The sequence below is a fragment of the Monodelphis domestica genome, chromosome 4 (assembly GCF_027887165.1).
Source record: "Monodelphis domestica isolate mMonDom1 chromosome 4, mMonDom1.pri, whole genome shotgun sequence".
NCBI classification, from domain to species: domain Eukaryota; kingdom Metazoa; phylum Chordata; class Mammalia; order Didelphimorphia; family Didelphidae; genus Monodelphis; species Monodelphis domestica.
The window spans coordinates 257109203-257131113 of record NC_077230.1 but is presented as its reverse complement, the minus strand read 5'-3'; the positions used below and the strand labels follow the sequence as shown (position 1 = coordinate 257131113).

The 21911-nt window shown below is 33.7% G+C and overlaps 1 protein-coding gene across 1 annotated transcript in view; it reads left to right on the top strand.

Annotated features, from left to right (window-relative positions):
- Window positions 1-21911, top strand: part of CNTN5 (contactin 5) — a 1793707-nt gene that overhangs the window by 1641028 nt on the left and 130768 nt on the right. Inside the window, exons 14-15 of the mRNA XM_007494948.3 lie at window positions 449-576; window positions 3440-3615. Of these exons, the coding sequence (XP_007495010.2) occupies window positions 449-576; window positions 3440-3615 (304 nt within the window). The remainder of the gene's footprint in view (window positions 1-448; window positions 577-3439; window positions 3616-21911) is intronic.

Below are 21911 nucleotides of genomic sequence, written 5' to 3'. Positions count from 1 at the left end.
TACAATTAATTTTATGTTCTCTGCCTGTCCTCTTCTACTTTTTACCTTGGTATCTTTTTATATTTGATTTCTAAGGTCACTCTCAGTTTGAGGGGAAATAGCTGTGCTTAATATTAAAATATCACTGGATGATATTATATTAGAAAGTTTTAATAACCAAATGCAGGGTCACCTTTTCCCAGTTTTCAAATTAGCTGTCAGTAAGTGTCAAAAAAAAATAACCAATTGCTCCATAAGCCCTTTGAATAATATAAGAAGATACAACCTGGGCTGTTGGCGGAACTTCCTTGAAGAGTAAAATGTTTCTCCTACCATCACTAACTCTAACAGGAGTTCTTTATCTTATTTATCATTACCAGTAGAAGTGATTTCAAATGTCATGAGAATTTCTTACAACTTGGCTGATTTGTAGTAATATAGGAAAAAACCTTTTTCTCATCATTTTCAGAATAGCTATTCTTCCAGACGGGAGCCTCCGGATCCTAAATGCTTCTAAATCAGATGAGGGAAAGTACATTTGCCAAGGGGAAAATGTCTTTGGTTCAGCTGAAATCCTAGCTTCTGTATTTGTAAAAGGTAAGCAAACTAAAGAGTTCTATCAGCATGCTCGCTCAGTTTCATATGTTCTTCTCTCTCTATCAGAAAGCCTTTTATCCATAAACAAGGAATTATGTATATTTTATTTGCGTGCACCCATATATTAAGAATGTAAGAGCAAAAACAACCAAATATCATCTTTCCATTGTTGAGGGACCCCAGAGCACTATCTCTGGAGTCATGGGACCTGGGTTCAAATTTCACCTCTGATGCTTACAACATGTGTGACCTCAGACAAGTCACCTTCCCTGGGCATCAATTTTTTTATCTATAAAATGAGAAGTTTGGATATAGAAATTCTCTTCCAGCTCTAACTCAATAGACATTTGATTCTTGAAGGACAGGGTGGAGTATAAGAAGTCTGCCAATGGAATATTGATTTCTCTTTCAATAAAGGGTAAAGAAGTAAGGGGCAACTTTTTGAAATTTTGCTTATCACTCAAACATAAATATCTGTTTTCATATCAACATTAAACCCATTATATTTTCATAAGGACCATTTGAATTTGGGCCAGTAGCAGGTGTGATGAATAGTAATTATCTCAAAAAGGCTAGGGATAGAAGGGGGATTATTGCAACTGATTAAAAACATTTAGTTGCTACTCAAGATTCTCATCTGTAATATAGTGATAATACACTAATAAATGATATAATATAATATAATCTTTTGATGACATCTTTTCTTCCCTGGATTAATCAAAAGAACTAGATATCATATATGTCTTCTAATATTATAAATTTGTCATAATTTAACACCAACAGAAATGAACACAATAATTGAAGCAAGGAACATTAATTAAGCAACATCCATCACCACAAAATAGCAAATATGATGTAATCCTTTTAGTCATACATTTCCATGCATAGATAGGGTAATCATTGACAACACTTCATACAATCAAATTTTATTAACCAGAACCTTCACTTTTGGTGAGGTTCTGGATTTTCTCCAAGATTCTTTCTAGATCTTCATTCATGACCCTATGATTTCATGATCTATCAAAGCCACTTTATACACTCTTAGAAACTTTATAAATGTGACTTTTCATCATCCACATCAGTCATTCCTGGAATATAGATGTTTTTATTAATAATGTCATGTCAGTAAATAATCATTTATTAAGCACCTATTGTGTGCCAAGCACTGTGCCAAATTTCCCTATAGCTTTTTCTAGATGTAATGACTCAATCTTTATGAGAGACACAGATGAAACCAAAATAAACTTGTACCATAAAGTTATTTTACAAAGAACGAAGGAAAGAAAAGGAAGGAAGGAAGGAAGGAAGGAAGAAAGGAAGGAAGGAAGGAAGGAAGGAAGGAAGGAAGGAAGGAAGGAAGGAAGGAAGGAAGGAAGGAAGGAAGGAAGGAAGGAAGGAAGGAAGGAAGGAAGGAAGGAAGGAAGGAAGGAAGGAAGGAAGGAAGGAAGGAAGGAAGGAAGGAAGGAAGGGAACTTTTGTTGTGGGCCCTAGATACAAAGCAGTTTTCTATACCTTCTCTATCTACAGATCTCTATAATCACTGTTGATATGATTCATAGTAATTACCCTGAGACAATGCTAGATCCCAAATTATCAAAAGTAGATTTATTTATATTTAGAACACTCTATCCACTAAAGCAGTAGGGAGATCAACACCCTTTTAGAATATATTTAGTGACAGAAATTGAACTTCATGGCCCTTAGTTAACCAGAATCTTATTTACCCACAATACTGAATTATACTTGTACTCTGATTAAATTAAGTTTGTGTGTTCTGCCTTCTCTGAAGATATTAGTTTCCTGATTGTAATATTCAGGGAATTTAATTACTTGAGATTTCATATTTAAAATAGATTCTGTCCTATGGTTGTTCTTTGTTCACAGTGGTTCTTTAGAAGTAATGCAAATATTAGAAAACTTAATGTTTCTAATGCCTTGACCCAAGCAATATCCCAATGGGTAACTTTGTGGATTTATATAAGGATCATTGTTATCATAATACAGTACAACCCCTCAGTCTACTCATGAAGAAACTGAATATGAATGAAGTTAAATAACTCACATATGCAGGATTTAAACCTAGGTCCTTTGACTCCACGGTCAGTAAATGTGTCCCAAGACGGGTAAGAATTCCACAAGACTAGTGAAAACAGGATTCTCTCTCTGCCATGTAATTCAACAGTTATATTTTATATGCCACAGAGCTAAGAGAGGAAAATCTGAGGGGGAAGAAAAAAATATTGCTATGATACTGAAGTATGTATTTCATATTCCCCTCTTTCTTTTTCCACATACAAAAAAATAACATGTTGAATTTCTAAAAGAAAATACTCCTAGGTTGTTTTCTCTAAATTTTATCCTAGTCTGTAGTTCTACATTTTTGAAGTCTGCAGCATGGCATCTTCTATATCAAAATTATAAGATGCCAAAGAGAAATATTCATTTCCATGATTTGAAGCAGGGTACTTTTAACTTAGGCTTAATCAATAGACAGTTTTTTTTTCTGATATACATCTTTAATCAGTGTTTTTAATAAACAGCAGTTATTCAAGCATCATGTAGCAGTCCTAGAATAACTGGAATTTCCTAATTAAGTGGATGCTGCCCAAATGAGTTCACAGTAGACCACAGGGATTCCCATTATATAATCAATTTATCAAATACAAAATTATAGTTGGGAAGCAAACAATTTATCTCATTAGGGTTCTGTTTATTTGAATTAATAATTTAAAGTATAGTATTTATATGCTTTCAACAAATTGTGATATCTTTGTTATATTATAGGTTTGAAAATTAAGCTAAATTCTAGAGGATGCTTCATGGAAACCAGTCTCACCATTTCTTCCTTCCTGTGTTGTCATAGAACCTACAAGGATAGAACTTACTCCCAAAAGGACAGAGTTAACAGTCGGAGAAAGTGTTGTTCTCAATTGCAAGGCAATTCATGACACCAGTTTGGATGTCTCTTTCTACTGGACTTTGAAGGGACAGCCTATCGATTTTGAGAAAGAACGTGGACATTTTGAAAGCATCAGGGCAGTAAGTGAAACACATTCTTATTTTTGTGTGTATCACAAATTTCAGATAATAGCTTCCCCAACTATGAAATTCAGATGAAAACTGAAAATAATTGACTCAAAATAACTGCTGTAATCAGTAGATTAGAATTATATATAGCAAATCTTCAAAATAATGATAATTATTTAGGGATGCTAATAAAACTTTGACTGAAAATTATTTAAATTACTAGTAGATATATTATATTATATTATCATTTCTTGCTATAAAGCATGCATTAAAATAGTAATGAGAAAATGTACACATGAAATAATCTTTATAACCCTTGTTAGAAATTACATTTTTAAACTGAATAATTTCTTATAAGTTGTAGTTTTACCATATATTTTATGATCTGAATATCTTACGGGTGTCATATGACATGTACAAGCATTTGTAATCATATAATTTTTGACACTACATTATTTTTTCATGTCATCTGTTATTTTTCTAGATCAAAAGCAACAAAATGTCTTGAAATATTTCCTGCTTCAATTTCTACACAAATATTATTGGATAGCCTCTAAATTGAATTATATATATATATATATATATATATCCAAAATGACCAGTTATTTTCAGAAATATATAATTAGTATAGCATTTAACTTTCTTCAAAACAAAAAGGCATTCTAGTGGGAAACATCCCTCAAAAATGACTAAAAGATAAGTTCAAGAAAAATATCTTCATCAAAGCCTTACTCCTTCATTACTATCAGAAACCTATTTGTTAGTCCCAGTTAATTACTTCCCTAGAATTTTTAGATGACCATTATAGTTTCTAAATTACTATAATATAATCAACTATTTTTTGAAGAAATTTAATTTTCTCTTAAGTCCCATAAAATTCCCGAGTCCAGTTATTTTTCCATTGTATTTTCTTTGATAGGATTCACCAGAGGGAAGCAACATTTTAAAATATTCATTTCTTTTTGGTTCAACTTTTGGTCATGGGGCAACATATGAACAGAAAAATGCCATTAAACCATTTGAGACACTCAGTCAACTTTCAAAATAAAACTAGTTTAATATAGAATTAAATAAAAATTAATTCATGATACATAGGGCCTAAAAATATTTTGCTCTGTTAATTTTGCTATTTTTTCCCTCTTCCTTTTTGGGAAAGGCTAATACATTCATTGATCAATCAGTTAAAGGTTATACCATGAATCTCACAAAATTGAACCACTGAAAAGTGGCCATATTGGATTGAAATGATTTTTTAAGTGTTATTCTACTTGAGTACAAAAAGTGACATAGTTATATGAAAAGGAAATCCTGAAGTCTAAAAATTGATGTTTTTCCTGTTAACAAATACCCCATGAATTTTTAGATATTACTTCCTTAGACCAATGAATTTATAATGAAATAATGTCAAGATTTTGTTGTACTTATCAAAATTTTTATTCTTTTGGTAGTTATGCAAGCCTTATACTCTGAAGCTTTATAGAATCCTATATTTTGGCTAATAAATATTTCAAAACCCCTTTAGAAATCTCTTTTTAAGGATAATAGTACTTTTCAGGTCAGGCTATTTGTACATATAATTATGATGATTCCAGGAGAATAATTTGATAATTTGACATTTGAGAAACCATGTTAATGTGAGCTTATGATATATTGAGAAACAGAAGAGCAAGAATTTTTTATATTCCTGAGAAGTAAGAGAAAAATAGCTTTCTTCTAAGAAAATTTGAGACTGAATTTTTGGTATAGTTAGAATGACTGAATAAATTGTGTGAATCAAGCTAGACAATAGGAAAACTTAGAAATTAAATTAATATAATACACATAAAATCAAAATAGTTATGGGACTGTATGCATAGTGTTAAAACAAATAATATTTTTGTGACAAAAGGGAGTGACTGGTTTTAATTTCATATAAGTTGTAAAAATGGGATTTGGGGATATTTTTTACTCTTCAAGTCAAATGTTGCTGTCTTATAAACAGTTATATTTGAATATATATCATCCACTTAGTTTTAAAATTGATCTTCATAAAATCTAAGTCTGATGATGTCATCTTCCCTATCTGATAAAATCTGGCATGTTCCCATAAAATAAGAAAATCCTCCATCCTCAAAAACCTGGCCCTTTTCCTACCTTTCAAGCCTCTATGTATTCTCAGATTTGTTTCTATTGGCCTCCTTATTTTTCCTCAGCTAAGACACTCCATCTCTCAATTTATCATTTTCTGTAGCACCTCACCCTTCCACAATGCCTGGAATTCTCTCTTTTCCTTTCTGTTTTATGACTTCCCTGGTTTCCTTTAAGTCCCAGATAAGATCTCACCTTCTACAAGAAGTCTTTGCTGATCCTTCTTAATTTCCTGGTCCTCCTCTGAAATCTCCAATTTTTTTGTTTGTGCATAGTTGTTTACATTAGATTATATACTCCTTGAGACCAAGTATTGTTTTTTGCCTTCATTTGCATTCTCATGACTTAACATAGTGGTATAAAGTAGGAATGCTCATAAATTCTTGTTGATTAGCTATTTAAAATTGAGAAACTTAATATTTGGTATTCTAATATGTATCATTTTATTTCACATGGAATGACTATTTCAGTTAGAAAGAAAAATTAAGGACATATCAAACTCAGAAAGCCATAGGTACTACTTTAACATGTGAATTATAGTACTGTGATGGTGGTATTCCCAGTTTTATGCTTACTTTTCTTAGACCATGTCTACAGAATACCATCGATATACATGATTTCATGAAGCCCAAAAATTTTAAGAGAAAACTATTCACTCTGTATTCAAAGAGTTAATTCTATTTAGACAAATAATTTCTTGGACGGGGTTGTGAATTAACCAAAAAATAGTTTAATAGTGCAGATTGGGCCTCCTGTAGGATCAATTGGGTCAAGTATGGGGAAGATGCCTCAAAATTTTAATATTTCTTGTTTCATTTTATCATATAGTCCAAGTAGAACATGTGAAATCACTATTTTAAAGTTCTCATTTTGCATAATATCAATATAGTCAGAAATGAATGTGTATACACACATCATTAGTGCAAACTAAAAGGAATGATACCCTCAGAATTTTTTTGTCAGTCAATAAAAATTTGTTAAGGACATAGTATTTGCCAGGAACTGTGCAAAGTGCTGGGGACATAAAAAGAGACAAAAGACAGTCCTTGTGAAGTTCAAATTTTAATAGAAGGATAAATATGCATGCAATCATATTCAAAAAAGATATATAAGTAGGAAGCTGGATAAATAGAAGATTTGCAGCAAAGGAAAGACAGTAGAATTAAGAGGGAACTGAAATCATAGGTCAGAAAATAATTGTCAAAATTTGTTTATACACAGAATTTTTTTAAAGGGAAGGTGAAAAAGAGGGAATTGGAAAGATTTTCTATAGATGATATTTTATCAGGGACTCAAAGAAAGTAAGGAAAGCCAAGAGGCAGAGATGAAAAAGGAGAAAATTCTAGACAGTCAATAAAAATGTATGAAATTAGGAGATGGAGAATCTATTTTGTCCACCCCCCTCTTTTCTATTTCCCCTCCTCTTCTTACTTCCCCATAGAGTAAAATAATTTTCTTTAGCTGAGTGTGGATGCTATTCCCATTTCATGGGAATTCCAATATGAATAAGATATATGCATTGCCCACCCATCCCCACCTTCCCCTTCACTGTATTGATTTTTCATGTGACATAATGTCTCTCTGACTTTCTTTTTTTCTCTCTTTTCCCAGTGCATTCTTCTTTCTTATCCCTTGATTTTGTTTTGCTTTGGGTTTTTTGCATATCTTCCCATCATATTCAATTTACTCCCTCCTCTCTGTTTTCATAAAAGTTCTTAAGAAGTGCTTATTTCCATCCTTTCTCTTCCTCTTCCCTAGGTCTCAGTTTCCTAATCTGTAAAAGGACAAGATTGTATTTGATGGATTCTGAGGTCCTCTTAATGCCTAGATTTATAGTATGAGACAATGACTGTTGCCTTTGAGCTCTGTTAGACTGTGGTTGTTGGGTTTTTTTTTTCTTTATCCTTGTCATCTGAAATAGCTGTATTTCAAATGAGACCGATCTCAAAAACTAAAGAGCAATGGTTGTTCAATTTGAAGCATTCTCTTTGCCTAGAAGATGTTAATAGCATGAAAATAAATAAAATTGGAGGGAGCCAAGTAAAAGTTGAACTCACAGAACCTCAAAAAGGAAAATCTTCTTCTAGATTCCTAAGTGTGGTTAGGACTGCTCTTTCTGTTTATCTTTGAAAATTATAATCTCTTTTTTCTGCCAAAAACCTAATTGCAATTCTACATGTCTCTGAACTTCAAACTGATTTTCTTTAGTGTATTCTTTTTGAATTACTTTTGAAGTTACCCCAAAAGTTAAAGTTTGACATGGAATGAAGGAACCAGGTCCTTTGAAGATTTTGTCTACTGAATTAGACAGAGAATCTTAAGGGATACTACATATAAGCTAGTCCAACCCTGACCTTTTTTCAAGCAGAAATGTCCGCTACAATAAGCTCCCTAAATGAGTATTCAAAGCATTCATCTGGCCTCTGATTATACAATGACAGAGAACTTACGACCTCAAGAGAAAACCAGTTTCATTTGGAGACAATTCTAAGTGTTAGAAAGTTTTGGAAAGCTATGGAGACGTGATTTGTTTTTCTGTCATTTCCTTTTCTGGAACTAAGTAGTTAAGTCTAACCCTTCCTGAGAGGTAGTTGGAATGAATAGATAACTGTGATTGGAGATGTTTAAAAATCATTATATATGCATCCCCAGTGCCCAGCACAGTTCTAAGCACATAACAGGTACTCAATAGATACTTGATTGGTTGAGTTGATTGATTGATAGCCATGAGCTCATTTCCCACTGTATCTCCCTTGATTCCTAGTCAAATCATGAATTCAGTTTTTACTCCCAATAGTGTCCCTGGAAACAATCCATTAACTCCCAAGAGTTTCTTATCACTGCTAGGGCAGTGTAAAGAATGTCATTACTCCCCTTACATATACTTTTTTTTCAATCTGTGGAGTACAAATCTATGGCAACAAATTCCATTCTTCCAGAACACTTTCCCAAGTGTGGAATTCTCCATGTCAACTATAGGCTTATTCATGCTTTCCCTCCTCTTTCCTACTTCCTCTCTAGTAGGTTCTAGGTGCTTTGTACTACAGAAGATGGTAATAAGAGAGATAGGAGGATGGAGACAACAATCCTTTTTGAAGGAGATCACTTTTTAATTGAGGAAGGCCTACCCTTGATAACCACAGAAAACTACCTCTCCAATTCAATCACACCAAATGTCACTTATTAAATGTTTTACCAGATACTAAATAGAATATAACTAAATAGGTTATCTTGAACCCAATTTTTATCCTATGATCATAATTACATTATTTTTAAAATTTCTTTGCTTTTTCCCTTCCATCTCTATTTACAAAATATCATTTGTTTTTTTGTTTTTTTTTCTATTTCTACAATTAACACTTTTGCTTGTTCCCAGTTTGTGTTTCTGTTACAAGTTAGTGTATATGCTTCAGGCCTGAACTAATGATTTTTTCATATTAAAGATATATGCCTAATAATGCTCAGTTTTAATTTAATACTTCCTGTAAATGTTTTAATATTCTTGATATAAAGTAGTTATCAGGTCATCTCATCCTCCATTAAAACTCTTAGAATCATTCCCCACCTCCTCAAGTATTGACATTTTCTCTGTCTTGAAATCATTTTGTTAGAATCACAGAATTATAATATATGTACTTTGCATTTATGTACTTCTTATATCTGCTTCCCCACTCCCAATAAAACATAAGTTCCCTAAGTGGAGGTACTTTTATTATATCCCTCATTATTCTGCACCCACTAGGTATTCAGTAAATATGTATTGAATTTAAAAGATTCGGACAGTAAGATATAAAATTGCCAGACTACCAAGGATAGTTTCCTGTCTTTATAAATATTTTTTCCAAATTGACCTCTCATTTAAGTGTGGCCCCAGCTCTTCCTGATTGTAGAATGGATATTCAGCTCTCTGCTGTTTCTAACTCCTTTAGCTTTTTAGGTAATAAGAAAAGCTCATGTTCATATATGTCAAATAGTTACTCTAGCCCCACTGTGGGCCAAGCTTGTTGAATTTTATCCCTAAAGGGGTACACCAAGGAATTGATGACTTTTCCATTATTACATGGTCTCCCATTTAACTACTGAATACATTGAATTATCTTCTCCAAAAGGATGTTTAATTTCAATATATAGCAAGAAAAAAACATAAAATAATTTCCTCCAAAAGGGGGGGGGGGGCATAATTCTCACTTTCCATGCCATCTGAGTCTCTAAGGAAGAGAGGAATCTTAGGCTTACAATAGAGCTAAATTCCTACATAGTATTAATTCTACCAAAGTCAAGACTAAATGCCAGTGGAGCCAATGTCCCTGATGTTTGTTCCTCCTAGCTTCATTACCTAGAAGGCTCCAGTATCTGGATGGGATTCCTATGCTCCCAGATCTCCAACAGCTATAACTCATAGACTAGAGAATATGCATACCTAGATAGGAAAAGAACCAATAAAATCATTAAAATCCCATACCCATTTCTGGGTGTGGGGGAATCATTGACCACTCTAAGTTTACTCAATGGTCTCACCAGTTATGAGTGAAGAAATAACATGTACCTTTATACCTGAATTTTCTTCTCTACCCCTGCAAAAAAATAATCCAATAATATTGAAGCTAGTTTTGCAACCATTGGGGAAAACACTGCTTGCTTTTATATGACAGGCCAATCCAGAATGTCCACCCATGCCCCCCTCTTCCAGACTCCTAGAAGCAGGTCCTCTAGCATTAATCACCTGGATGGTACCATTTTACACAGTCTAAATATATGCCAAACTCCAAGTATCTGTAGCACATTAAGTTTGCCAAACACTTTAGGTATGTTGTCTCATTTGATTTTCATGATAACCCTGCTCTGGCATCATCCCTATTTTATAGATTAAGAAATAGAGACAGAATAACTAGATGGGTTGCCCAGTGTTACACCACACTGAAACATTAAACATCTTACTCCGTTAGCCAGAAAGTATTAGAAGACAAATTTGAGCCCAGGTTTCACATGTTCCGAGTCCAGCTCTCTAGGCATCATACCATACTGGAGTTATTCAATTCCATTTTACAAACTAGTAAACTAAAGCCTAAAATGCCTTTCCTACTAATCTGGAGGGTGTCAGCTCTTCATAAAGTAAAAATAAGTGCCTTACCAATAAGTATTTATGAAGTAAGAGAGTATTGATGATGTCAGTAAACTCTGATGAATCAACATTGATGCAAACTTGCCATAAACCTAGCCATCTGTCTCAAGATCCTATAAAAAATTTCTCTCAGTACAAGTTTTAAAATAACTCGAGTACACAGTCCTGGGATGATGCAAGATATGTCTGAATCCATAAGTCTCTCTTGTTTAGGTGAATATCTAAGCAAACTCCCTTCTCATTTATCCACCTTATACCCTGGGAAAATAGTGGCTTAGAATCTTAGCTTGTAGAATGTGAAGTGATCAATAACAATGAATTCTATTGAAAACAATTTTAAAAAACTTGTGAAAATATTTTTATTGGGAAGGTGGTAGAGCAAAAAATTTTGTAGGGGCAGTCCTCCCTCTACCACACCAAATGATACCAGTCCTAAATACCCTAAACTTGGCAGTGACAGGAAAAGTGAGGGAAAGAACTGTCACAAAACAATTCTTATAAAAAAAGAACTGAAGACCAACTCTAATTAAATAAGCTAAACCAGATGAAAAATATACCCAATGGCTATAACAATGTAAACAGAAAGATCACAAAAAGGAGGTTGAACTCTGAATAACTGAAAATCCAGAGCAAGTCCTTAGAAACCTAAGTAAACATGGCTCCTTCCTCCTCCATTGAAGAGAAGTAGAAGACTACTTGGACAGAACATTGTATACATGGTCAAATGTGGTTTCCATTCTGGAAGATTATGCTTTTTTGTCTTTGGCACATAGAAAGCTTCTTTGGTTATAGGGAAGAGAGGAGGTATGCATTGAAATAAGTATAAGATAAAGAAAAAATCAACAATAATATACATATATATTTTTTTAAAAGAAAAACAACTTCAACAACATTCTTAAAAATAACTTCCTACTTGCTTGCCTCTTCAGATGCTCTGTGGGTGTATTTTCCCAAAACTCACTCTGCTTGTTGCTATTTTGTTTCAGTTTTACAGTGTGTGAAGTCTTTTGTACTGACTTTATAATTTTTCTGTATTTTGAGGGATTGTTTTACAGTGGATACAACATTAAAGATATGGCATTACTCTGTCTTTTACCACTGAATAGTAAGGGAGACAGAAGATATTGAAAATTGCGTCTGAACACTTCCCTGGAAGAACAAAAAAAAAATCACATTCCACATTTAATTTCTGTATGCTCTTATTCCACCTGTCTTCAGCAGTATATAGTTTGGATGATTCTTAATTGACATCACTACTAAACTGAACTTAAAACTAGTTACTTTACATAATAAACCATCAGGGGGCGAAAGTCTGACTATAATCATTGCCTGATTTTAATGCTTTTAAAACTTGATGGCCAAAGAAAATATAATCATTTTGGGAAATGTTCAGTCACTAATAGTCTTAATTCTTTCTATTTCACCTGAAGTTAGTAGGAGGACCTATGCCTGTGAATGGTTCATAGAAGAGTTGAAAGTCAGCCTGGCATAGTAAATAAAATACTGGATTTGAGTTTTTAAACATTGTTAGACTGCAATCGTATGACAATGGGCAAGTCATTTAATTTCTTGAGTCTGTTTCCTTATATGTAAAATAGGAATTTTAATAGGATTTATCTAATGAGGTTCTGAGGATTAAATGAGAAAAGTATGTGAAGAACTCTGAAACAAAGCATGAGAGACAGAGACAGAGAGACTGAGCCAGAGACAGAATTTTGTTATAAATTAGAAACCAATTGTAATAATAAGATACGGATGAAACTGGTTAATAGATTTAGTAGCAATACAGTAAGAAAGATGCATCCTACATTACTATATATTATGTGCTTTGCTATGTACTTCATATAAAAACATGGTATAACAAGATACTTTGAATTGAACTTTTAAGGTTTGGGTATTGTATGCAAAAAGAATTTTTCTCTTCATTTATGGGCTACTTTGATGAATGAAACTTATAAATTAACATCATTTGATATTTGAGGATAGTTATGCAATGATTTGTGTGTGTTAGTTCAGTATTTTGAAGAATAATTTCAATATTAGTGTTGTGATCAGACAGTCTATTTTTATTATTCCCCAAGTGATTTTTTTTTTAAACCCTTACCTTCCGTCTTGGAGTCAACACTGTATATTGGCTCCAAGGCAGAAGAGAGGTAAGGGCTAGGCAATGGGGGTCAAGCGACTTGCCCAGGGTCACACAGCTAGGAAGTGGCTGAGGCCAGATTTGAACCTAGGACCTCCCGTCTCTAGGTATGGTTCTCAATCCACTGAGCTACCCAGCTGCCCCCCCCCCAAGTGATTTTTAAAAAGTGTCTTGAGAGGCCTTTATTTTTAAGCCACATCTTCACATTATTTCCGGTTTCTTTTGTCCTCTATTCTAATGCAGCTATTATATAACAAATGCAAGAGACTGCCTGTGCTGCAGGCTATCTATCTTTTCGAAATATTCGTGTCTGCTCTCAGATGCTATTCTTGATCATATTCCAAAATCTCTATGAATCTTATTAATTTCATATTAATAACTGAACAGGTTGCTTCACACTGATGTCTCATTTCTTTATTTTCCCAAAGGAAAATTTTAGAAGCTTCTCTAATGGCACTTTTATTCATTTGCCTTGCTAATCCACAAATTTCCCTTCAAGAAAAGAAGAGTAAAGGCCAACTTACTGAATTCAGAAAGCATGAAACTATTATCTCTGCTGAGTAGACTTGAGGCTTTGTGGAGTACTTAATCAGTGTCTAATCTGAGAATTCACAGTGCTGTACTAGAAGAAATGCATTCATCTCCACAGAACCCCAATAACCAAACCAAGGTGGTCCATTTAAAATAAAGTGCATTTAGCATAATGTTGCTTTAGGTGAAATATTGTTTTAATGAGCTATGTGGAAATTGCCCATGAGAGCTGCAAGGCTGGTTATCAGTATTCCCAGTTTTTGTAACAGTAAGCTATATGGTCCTATCAAAGGTAATATTTCCAGATTTTTCCAAAATAAATCTAGGGAGACATTGCTTGTTATTTTACATTCATGTGTGTTTATATAAATTTACTTGCCGCTTAGGGTTTTCTGGAGGTATGTGGCATAGAAATTAACTCACGTCCTAATATTCAGGGTCAGTGAAGTAGTGTCCTGAGTGGCATTGTGCTGGTTTTCCAGGGCAGCTTCCTTCATCTAGAAACAATTCTTAGAACATGAAGTAACTAAGAACAGACATATTAAATTCAGGACTAGTTTTCCTCTTCCAAACTTACCCCTTCCTCATCCCTTACATACCCCCCAAAATGTGCCTGAAGCAATGTTAACTAGACATAGTGTTTTCCATATTGATACTTTTAAACATCATTTCTGGGAGAGAAATAAAACTTGCAGAGAGGGCTGAGGTAAGCTGAGGTTAAGGAGCAAGGCAGGAGGGAAAGGCATCTGTTTCTAACCAGATATATCTTTAGCAGCAAGACATATACTTGGAATTAATTTTCAATTGAATTCAACTTGAGTTCATTAGTAAAGGTTATTCAACCAAAACTAGTACAATGTTAAATGGTAATTTGAGTAAGAGAATTGAAAAATAACCTTTAAATTATACTGTTTCTCCTTATACTCATTCATGCAAATACCATAAAACAAAAAATGCTTTATTACAGTAGATGACATTAACAGTGAAAGGAAATAGTTTTACTAAATACTTCAGGGATTAATATATGAGAGAAATTTTCCAGGAAACTGTAATACATATTACATGATCTTTTGCGATGGTTGTAGTTTACATCATGAATAAGTAGATATTATCACACTGGGTTTTGTGATGTTTATTAAAGTTAGTTATGGTATGAACATTTCTGCTTTCCATACTAATATTACTATTCACATTCTTTAATGATTGAAGGCTGTCAGGAGGTCAATGAGTCTCTAAAGTTATTATGGGAGCCTTGTCATATTCTTTGCTTTGAACACTTCATGTTTTTTAACTCTTGCCTTCTGTTTTAGAATTCATATTAAGTGTCATTTCCAAGGCAGAAGAGTGGTGATGGCTAGGCATTTGGAGTTAAGTAGCATATTCAGGGTTAAACAGCTAGAAAATATCTGAGGCCAGTTTTGAACCCTGGACCTCTCATCTTGAGGCCTGGCTCTCTATGTACTAGCTGCCTAAAACATCATATTGAATAACCATTCAACACACTTTATTTGATAGATTTATTTTGACTGGCTTCAAAATAACTGAGAGGATGTCAGAAAATGTTTCAATGGGAAATTTCCATTTGTTGTTAAGGAAATTAGATGTCATTTTCTAAGAAGTTTTTGTACTCTCATAAAAAGTGGGATTATAAAACCTAAGAGTTCAAAAGTATTGAAAAGATTAGCTATCTACTACTAAGTATGAACTTCCTGTAGAATATCGGAAACTTCAATGGCAGAGAGTTTATTTCCGGAAGAGTCATATTAAAGATCATTGAGAAGAGGGAATGTCTATTGTCAGGATTAGATTGTCAGAAGGGAATTCCTGTCCCATTTTCAGTCACCAAGCATTTATTAAGCACCTTTTATGTGCCCTCCGGCATTGGGCTAATTTCTAAATCTACCAAGAAAGGCCCAAAACAGTTTTTAGTCTCAAGGAACTCATGGTCTAATGAGAAGTCGATTCATAAACAATTATGTACAAAGCAGATAAATTGAAGACATTAGCATTAAAGGGGAGTAGAAAAAAGGTTCTTCTAGAAAGTGAGATTTTAACTATAATTTAAAGGACAGCAGGAAACCCAGGAAACAGAGATAAAGAGGTAGAAAAATCTTGGCATAGTGGAAAACCATTAAAAAAAAAAAAAAGCACAGATGAGAGACGGAGTGTCTTACCTGAGGAACAGCAAGAAGAAGGGAAATTATGGTCTAAAAATACTGAAAATGTAGGAAAGGGTCAAGTTGTGAAAGACTTTGAAGCCCAACTTTTGTGTGTAATTCTATAGATAATAGAGAGAGCCACTGGAGTTTATAGAATAGGGGGTAGACAATCCAACCTGTATGTTAGGAAGGTCAATTGAAGTACTGAGTAGAGGCTGAACTGAAGAGGTAAAAGTTTTGAGGGAGAAACTGACAAACCAAAGGGATAGGGTACTAATTTATTGTGGATTAAGTTTCTTTGGTTCTGTTACTTCATTGTAACAGAAATCAAAATGCTTTCTGGAGTAGCTCTGTGTTCCTAGGTGAGTTTTATATGAACCAAGTATTTAAAATGTAATCTGAGAATTAAGCAGTTATAAAGAGTAAGCAACTGTCTTTTCTATACCTCAAAGCCTATGGAGGGGGAAAAAGTTTAGGGTAATTTTTTTGTTTTTAAAGATGGAAGTTACACCCTTTGGTAGAAGCTTTCCTTTGGTGTAAAACTATGCTGTGACAAATTAGCTTAACTTTTGTGTCATTGTATTTTAGACTTTCCAGAGCAAACCAAATATTTTCATATAATGTGTTGTCAGACAGACAATGAACTTGTAATAATACTTTAAAAATAATTAAATCTAAAAATCCACAGATGATGCTTGCATTCAGAAAGACTCAGTTGTTTAGATTGGATAAACAGATCATTCTCACTGGGTTGATCCTTTAGTAGTACTTTTAATCAAAAGAATGCAATTAATTTCACACTGTGACTACAGCCATAGTTTATTATATTTGGGTATATTTCATTTGAGAAAAGGAGATTTTCTGAAATTTCTGTCACTTCTCTTATTCTTTGGATATTATGTTCAGTTGTTTTAATCTTCTGACTCTTCATGACCCTGTTTGGGGTTTTCTTAGCAAAAATATTAGAGTGATTTTCCATTCCCATCTCTAGTTCATTTTACAGATGAGGAAACTAAGACAAACAGGATTAAATGACTTCTGCAGGGTCAACAGCTAGTAAACACCTGAGGCTGGATTTGAACTCAGGAAAATGAGTCTTTCTGATTCTAGACCCAGTGTTCTATCTACTACACCATCTGGTTGTCTACAATACCATTGCATGTTAGCAATGGCCAAAATGATATATATTGCTAATTTTAAATCCCTGGAATGGGGTACTAAAATATTCCCTTCAACTGCTGTTTCTGAAATATAACAAACACAAAATGTCTGATGCTTAATATTTCAGCTCTCTTTTATGCAGCAATGTTTCATTTTATATATCTCTAATAAAAATGTGTTCGTGGTTCTATGGTCTATATGGATGTGTGTGTTTTATAAACAAACAAGAAAATGCATATATGTGTATCTGTGTATATATGCATACATATAAACACATATCCATAATCATCACAAAATCACTCATGCAAATTATATGTATAAATGTTGGGGGGTGATGCTTGACATATAGTAAAAACTCTGGAAATATATTTTTGGAAAATTAATAAGAGCTGATTTAATAAGCTTACATTTGCATCTGAATCAAGCATTAAGTACATTTTGTGACAAGGAATTTAATCAAGGAAATATATAGGACAAACCCAGCATAGATAGAATTTAGGACAGAGAAGCTTCAGAATGTATCCTTAGGTTATCTGCAACTTACTTTCTCCAGTTCTTTTTCTGTACTAATTCCTCATTCTTCCAAACATGGTACAGTTTTCTTTTCTTTTCTTGTTGTTCATAATGCAACAGCTTGATAATGTCCAAAGTGTCAAAATATTTGTGGAACTGATCAAAAGCTAGCTTTAAAGAAGGTTATCATTTAAGAAAGTAATTGTGCAAGCTTAAAGAGAGGGGAAAGTCCTGTTCATATCATCCTCTAGAACATTTCAGAGCTCTGTTGCTCCTCAAAGAGTGATTCAGGGAATAGAATCCCTGTTTCTATGGATCACTGCATTCACCACAGTGCCTTTAAGGGACAACAAAGCTGACAGAGCAAAAGATGTGAATTCCTCCCTCTAGCCAGCAGAGTACACTTCAACCCAAAATGTTTTTTAGAAGAAAAAAAGCTTTGGGTAGGTATTTGAAGATGAAAAGGAAGGTGCCTGGTCAATAGATTGTTACATGCAGATCGTGAATGAGATTATCATGACAGTTAAAATTTGACTTTTCCAAGAAAAACCCTTGAACTCAAAGGTAAAAACAATTCTACAGATGAATACAGTTGGATCCAGTTGACCATGATTCAATCTGGTTATCTGGTAAAATTTAAGAAGTTTGTTAGAAAAATCACATCAATATTTAAAAATTGAATAGCTATAATTTAAAAATAATAGCTTTCTAAATCATGGGCTATGGGATCTACCTAAAACAGAAAGTCATGAATATAACAAAATGACACAATATATTTCAAAGCATTTAGTAAATAAAATATTATGTAAAAAAGTATTGTTATCATTAGAAATCTTTGGACAATTATCTAGGAACTTCTGTATTTCATCAATAGTGGTCTTAAAAACACAAATAAAGCAAAAAATCTATTGAATATATAAGTTTTATGTACTTTGATTCATATGTCCTCCGGTACCATTAGTCAAATAGAGACAAATCGGTAAGCCAGTAAGTGAAAGGCCTAAATGCAACAACTACCTCTAATCCATGTTGTCTACATAACTCTAAAAAAATCAACTCACCTCTCACTGCTCTAGGCAACTCTCTAAGACTATAAATTGGAAAGAATGTGCTAATATGCAATAGCAGAAGGACTTACCTATACCTTTGAGAGCCTAGATCCAGTCTCAAATCCTATCTCCTGAGGATATATCCTAGCTGCCAGAAGTTAGAACCAAATACAGAAATAGAACTAACTTATTTGAAGATCAGATTTCTGAAAACCTTAAGCATTCAGAATGGGAAAAAAAAGAGTAGCTCTTGAGGACCACAAAAAAGGACTAGATCCAATATAATATATTAGGAGGAAAGGAATGTTTCCATTCATTGCCTGATAGTAACTACAAAAGCAAGCCCCGCTGTTCTAAAAGTCGACAAAGTAACAATAAAAAAAATCAAAAGGGAAAAGAAAGAGGAATTTTAAAAAGCAGTTAGCAGCTGAAGCAGTGGACGACAGAAGTGTTGACAGAGATTAGAAGTAGTGACAGGGGTGGTGAGTAGCAGTCATTATGACAGCCATGATAAATGACATTAGAAAAGAGATCTTGATATAAGGAGACAGGAAAAAAAATTAGAAGAACTCTGCAATATAAGGAAAAAATAGTCCTGCACTGCCCCCAGTAGTCCCTGAGGGTTACACCTATTTTTGAAATAAAGAATTAGCTCACTATCTGTTGGGGCTGTGAGAGAAGAAATGAAATGAGTAGAGTAAATAGAGACCAGACAAACTAATCCCTCCTTACTATGATCAGTTTTGAGGACATTGTTCTATTTAGGTAAAACCACAAAGAAGGCGAGCCAACGAGTTGTTGGTGGGAGTATCCACTTCAATGTCTTAGCAAATTAAGCCAAAACACAGCAAAATACTGCAGTCTCTATAACACTGTTTATATACGTATCAGGACAACTAAACTTAATAAATATTTATTAAAGCTCTACTGAGTTCAAGACAGTGTGCAATACACTGGTGGCAGGCACAGAGGAGAAACTACAAAGTGAATAGAAAATGTCCCTGTTAGTAGTAAACTGACAATCTAGAAAAGGAATGATATCCATTTAAATATAAATTCTTTTTTTATGTTATAGTTAATTGCAAAAATGATGTACAAAGTTCTTTGAGAGAATTAAGATCCAAAAAGGTTGAGATTATATTCTTTAGGGAGTTATCAAGGAATTCATGTAGAAGATGATGTTTGATTAGTCCTTAAAGTTTTGGTAGAATTCTGATATGTTACATTGGGTAGAGTATATATTCGAACATAAACAAATGGAACAGTAAAAAGCAAGTTTCTTCCTCTACTCCTTTCTCAAAAAGATGAATAATTAGGATGGGTAGAAAATTAAAGAGTATATAATGTGAGATAAGGCCCATTGGTAGTGGGGATCCAGATTATGGAACACTGACAACTAAATTCCAATGTTTAAACTATATCTATTAGGTTAAAGGAAGCCATTGAATATTTTTTCAACAAAAGAATGATAGGATTAGAGCTATATTTTTGGTAGATTATCTGGAAGCAGTGTAAAAGATAGATTAGAGAGGGAAGAAATGAGGCAGAGAAACCAGTTAGAAGGCAATGACATTAGTCTAGAAAAGATCCAATTTGGACCTGAACATATATCATAAAAATTGTTCTACATCATGGGTTCCCAGCTTCATCAAGTTATAGGCAAAGGACTAAATTATAAGAAAATCATGTTAACCTCTAAGGAGAAAATGGATAATGGTATCATAACTTGAAATGGATAAATGAAGAAAATATTTGATTGATGTATATTATGTGATATTCAAATTCAGAATTAACAACTAGTAAAAAAAATTAAAGTGTATATTCAACTTAAACTATACCTCCTACAGAAGCAAAATATATAGACAATAAAAAAGTCAGGATACCTCTCTCTGATCACTGAAAAAGAAAATCATTTTCTAAAGGAGCAATGACTAAGCTATATGTGTTTTCTGTAGGGTGGTGTTGGCATTTCAAAATCAGGAAGATTGATGAATATAACCAGTAAAAAAAAAAAATCAGCATATCCTAGAACTGCAAAATAGTGTTGTTGGTTTTTCAAAGAACTCATTTCTGAACACAAACAGTTATGTGAATGGTTTTCTGTGCAGATGAAAATAGTCTATTTTGGTGATGTTTACCAAAATCTACCTTAAGTGCTCTGTCTCCCAGGTTTAAGAAAATGAGAGACTGACTTCTTGCTATTAGATGACCTGATCAACTACACTGCCTGCCATGTTTGTGCAAGGTCAGCAACTATTTAGAACCTTTAGCTTCATCTTCTCTCTCAAGTTCCAATTCTACAATGCCAAAAGCCTACTTGAGAATCTCTACTTGGATGCTCTGTCCATCATCTAAAACTCAATATATGAACTAAATTTAGCTTTACCTTAAAACAAATGCCTATTAAAGAGTTCCAAATCTTCTTTTCTTCTCAACTTTTCTATTACCATCAAGATTACAATCATCATTCCAGTACCTGGGCTCATAATCTAGGCATCATTCTTAACTCCTTACTCTTTTGTTCACTCCATATATCCAATCTTTCGTCAGATCCTGTCTTGTATATATCCCCTTCTCTCCTCTCCTCTCACCTGGACTGTTACAATAACCTTCTAATTTGTGTTCTGCTTCAGGTCCTTCCTCACTTCAATTCATCCTCTACTCATCTGATAAAGTGATTTTTCTTAAATAATCACACACACACACAAAATTTCGAACCAAATAATTACTCAGCAAACTCCATTGACTTCCTGTTGTCTCCAGCATCAAATATAAATTTCTCTGTCTGACATATAAAGCCACCAAATAACCTGAACCTTTTCTGCCCTTCTAGTTACACCCATTTCCCCCATCCAGGATCCAGCTACATTGGCTTTCTCAATATTCTTGACACAGGGCTCCCCCTTCTCCCTTACTATACTTTGTGACATAACATTGGTTTTCTCCCATGATTTGAATACTCTCCTCATACTTTTCTTCTAGCTTCTCTGTCTTCTTCAAGACTCAGCTCAAATGGTTGTTTGTGTTCAGAAATGAGTTCTTTGAAAAACCAACAACACTATTTTGCAGTTCTAGGATATGCTGATTTTTTTTTTTTACTGGTTATATTCATCAATCTTCCTGATTTTGAAATGCCAACACCACCCTACAGGTAAATTTGCAGGTAAGCATGTATTCTTCTGGTGGGCAAGCACAGTGTTTTTGCCTTTGTTTTTCCTGCTTTTAGCACAATTCTTGGCACATTGTAAGTTTCTAATAAATATTTATTGACTGCCAGACCCTGTCTAAATCATTAATGGCCATTAGAATTAAGGTGGTATGGCTCATTCAAAACATACTTATGCAAATACATAATAAATACATTCAATATCTTTTCTTTCAAGGTTTATTGAGGTCCCTGGAACTTTTTGAAGCCGCCACACCACAAAACTCTCCTGTCATTCTTCTCTTCACCTATGGTTCCCTTCTCCTCTGTTTTCATTGTCTTCTCCTCACCTACCATG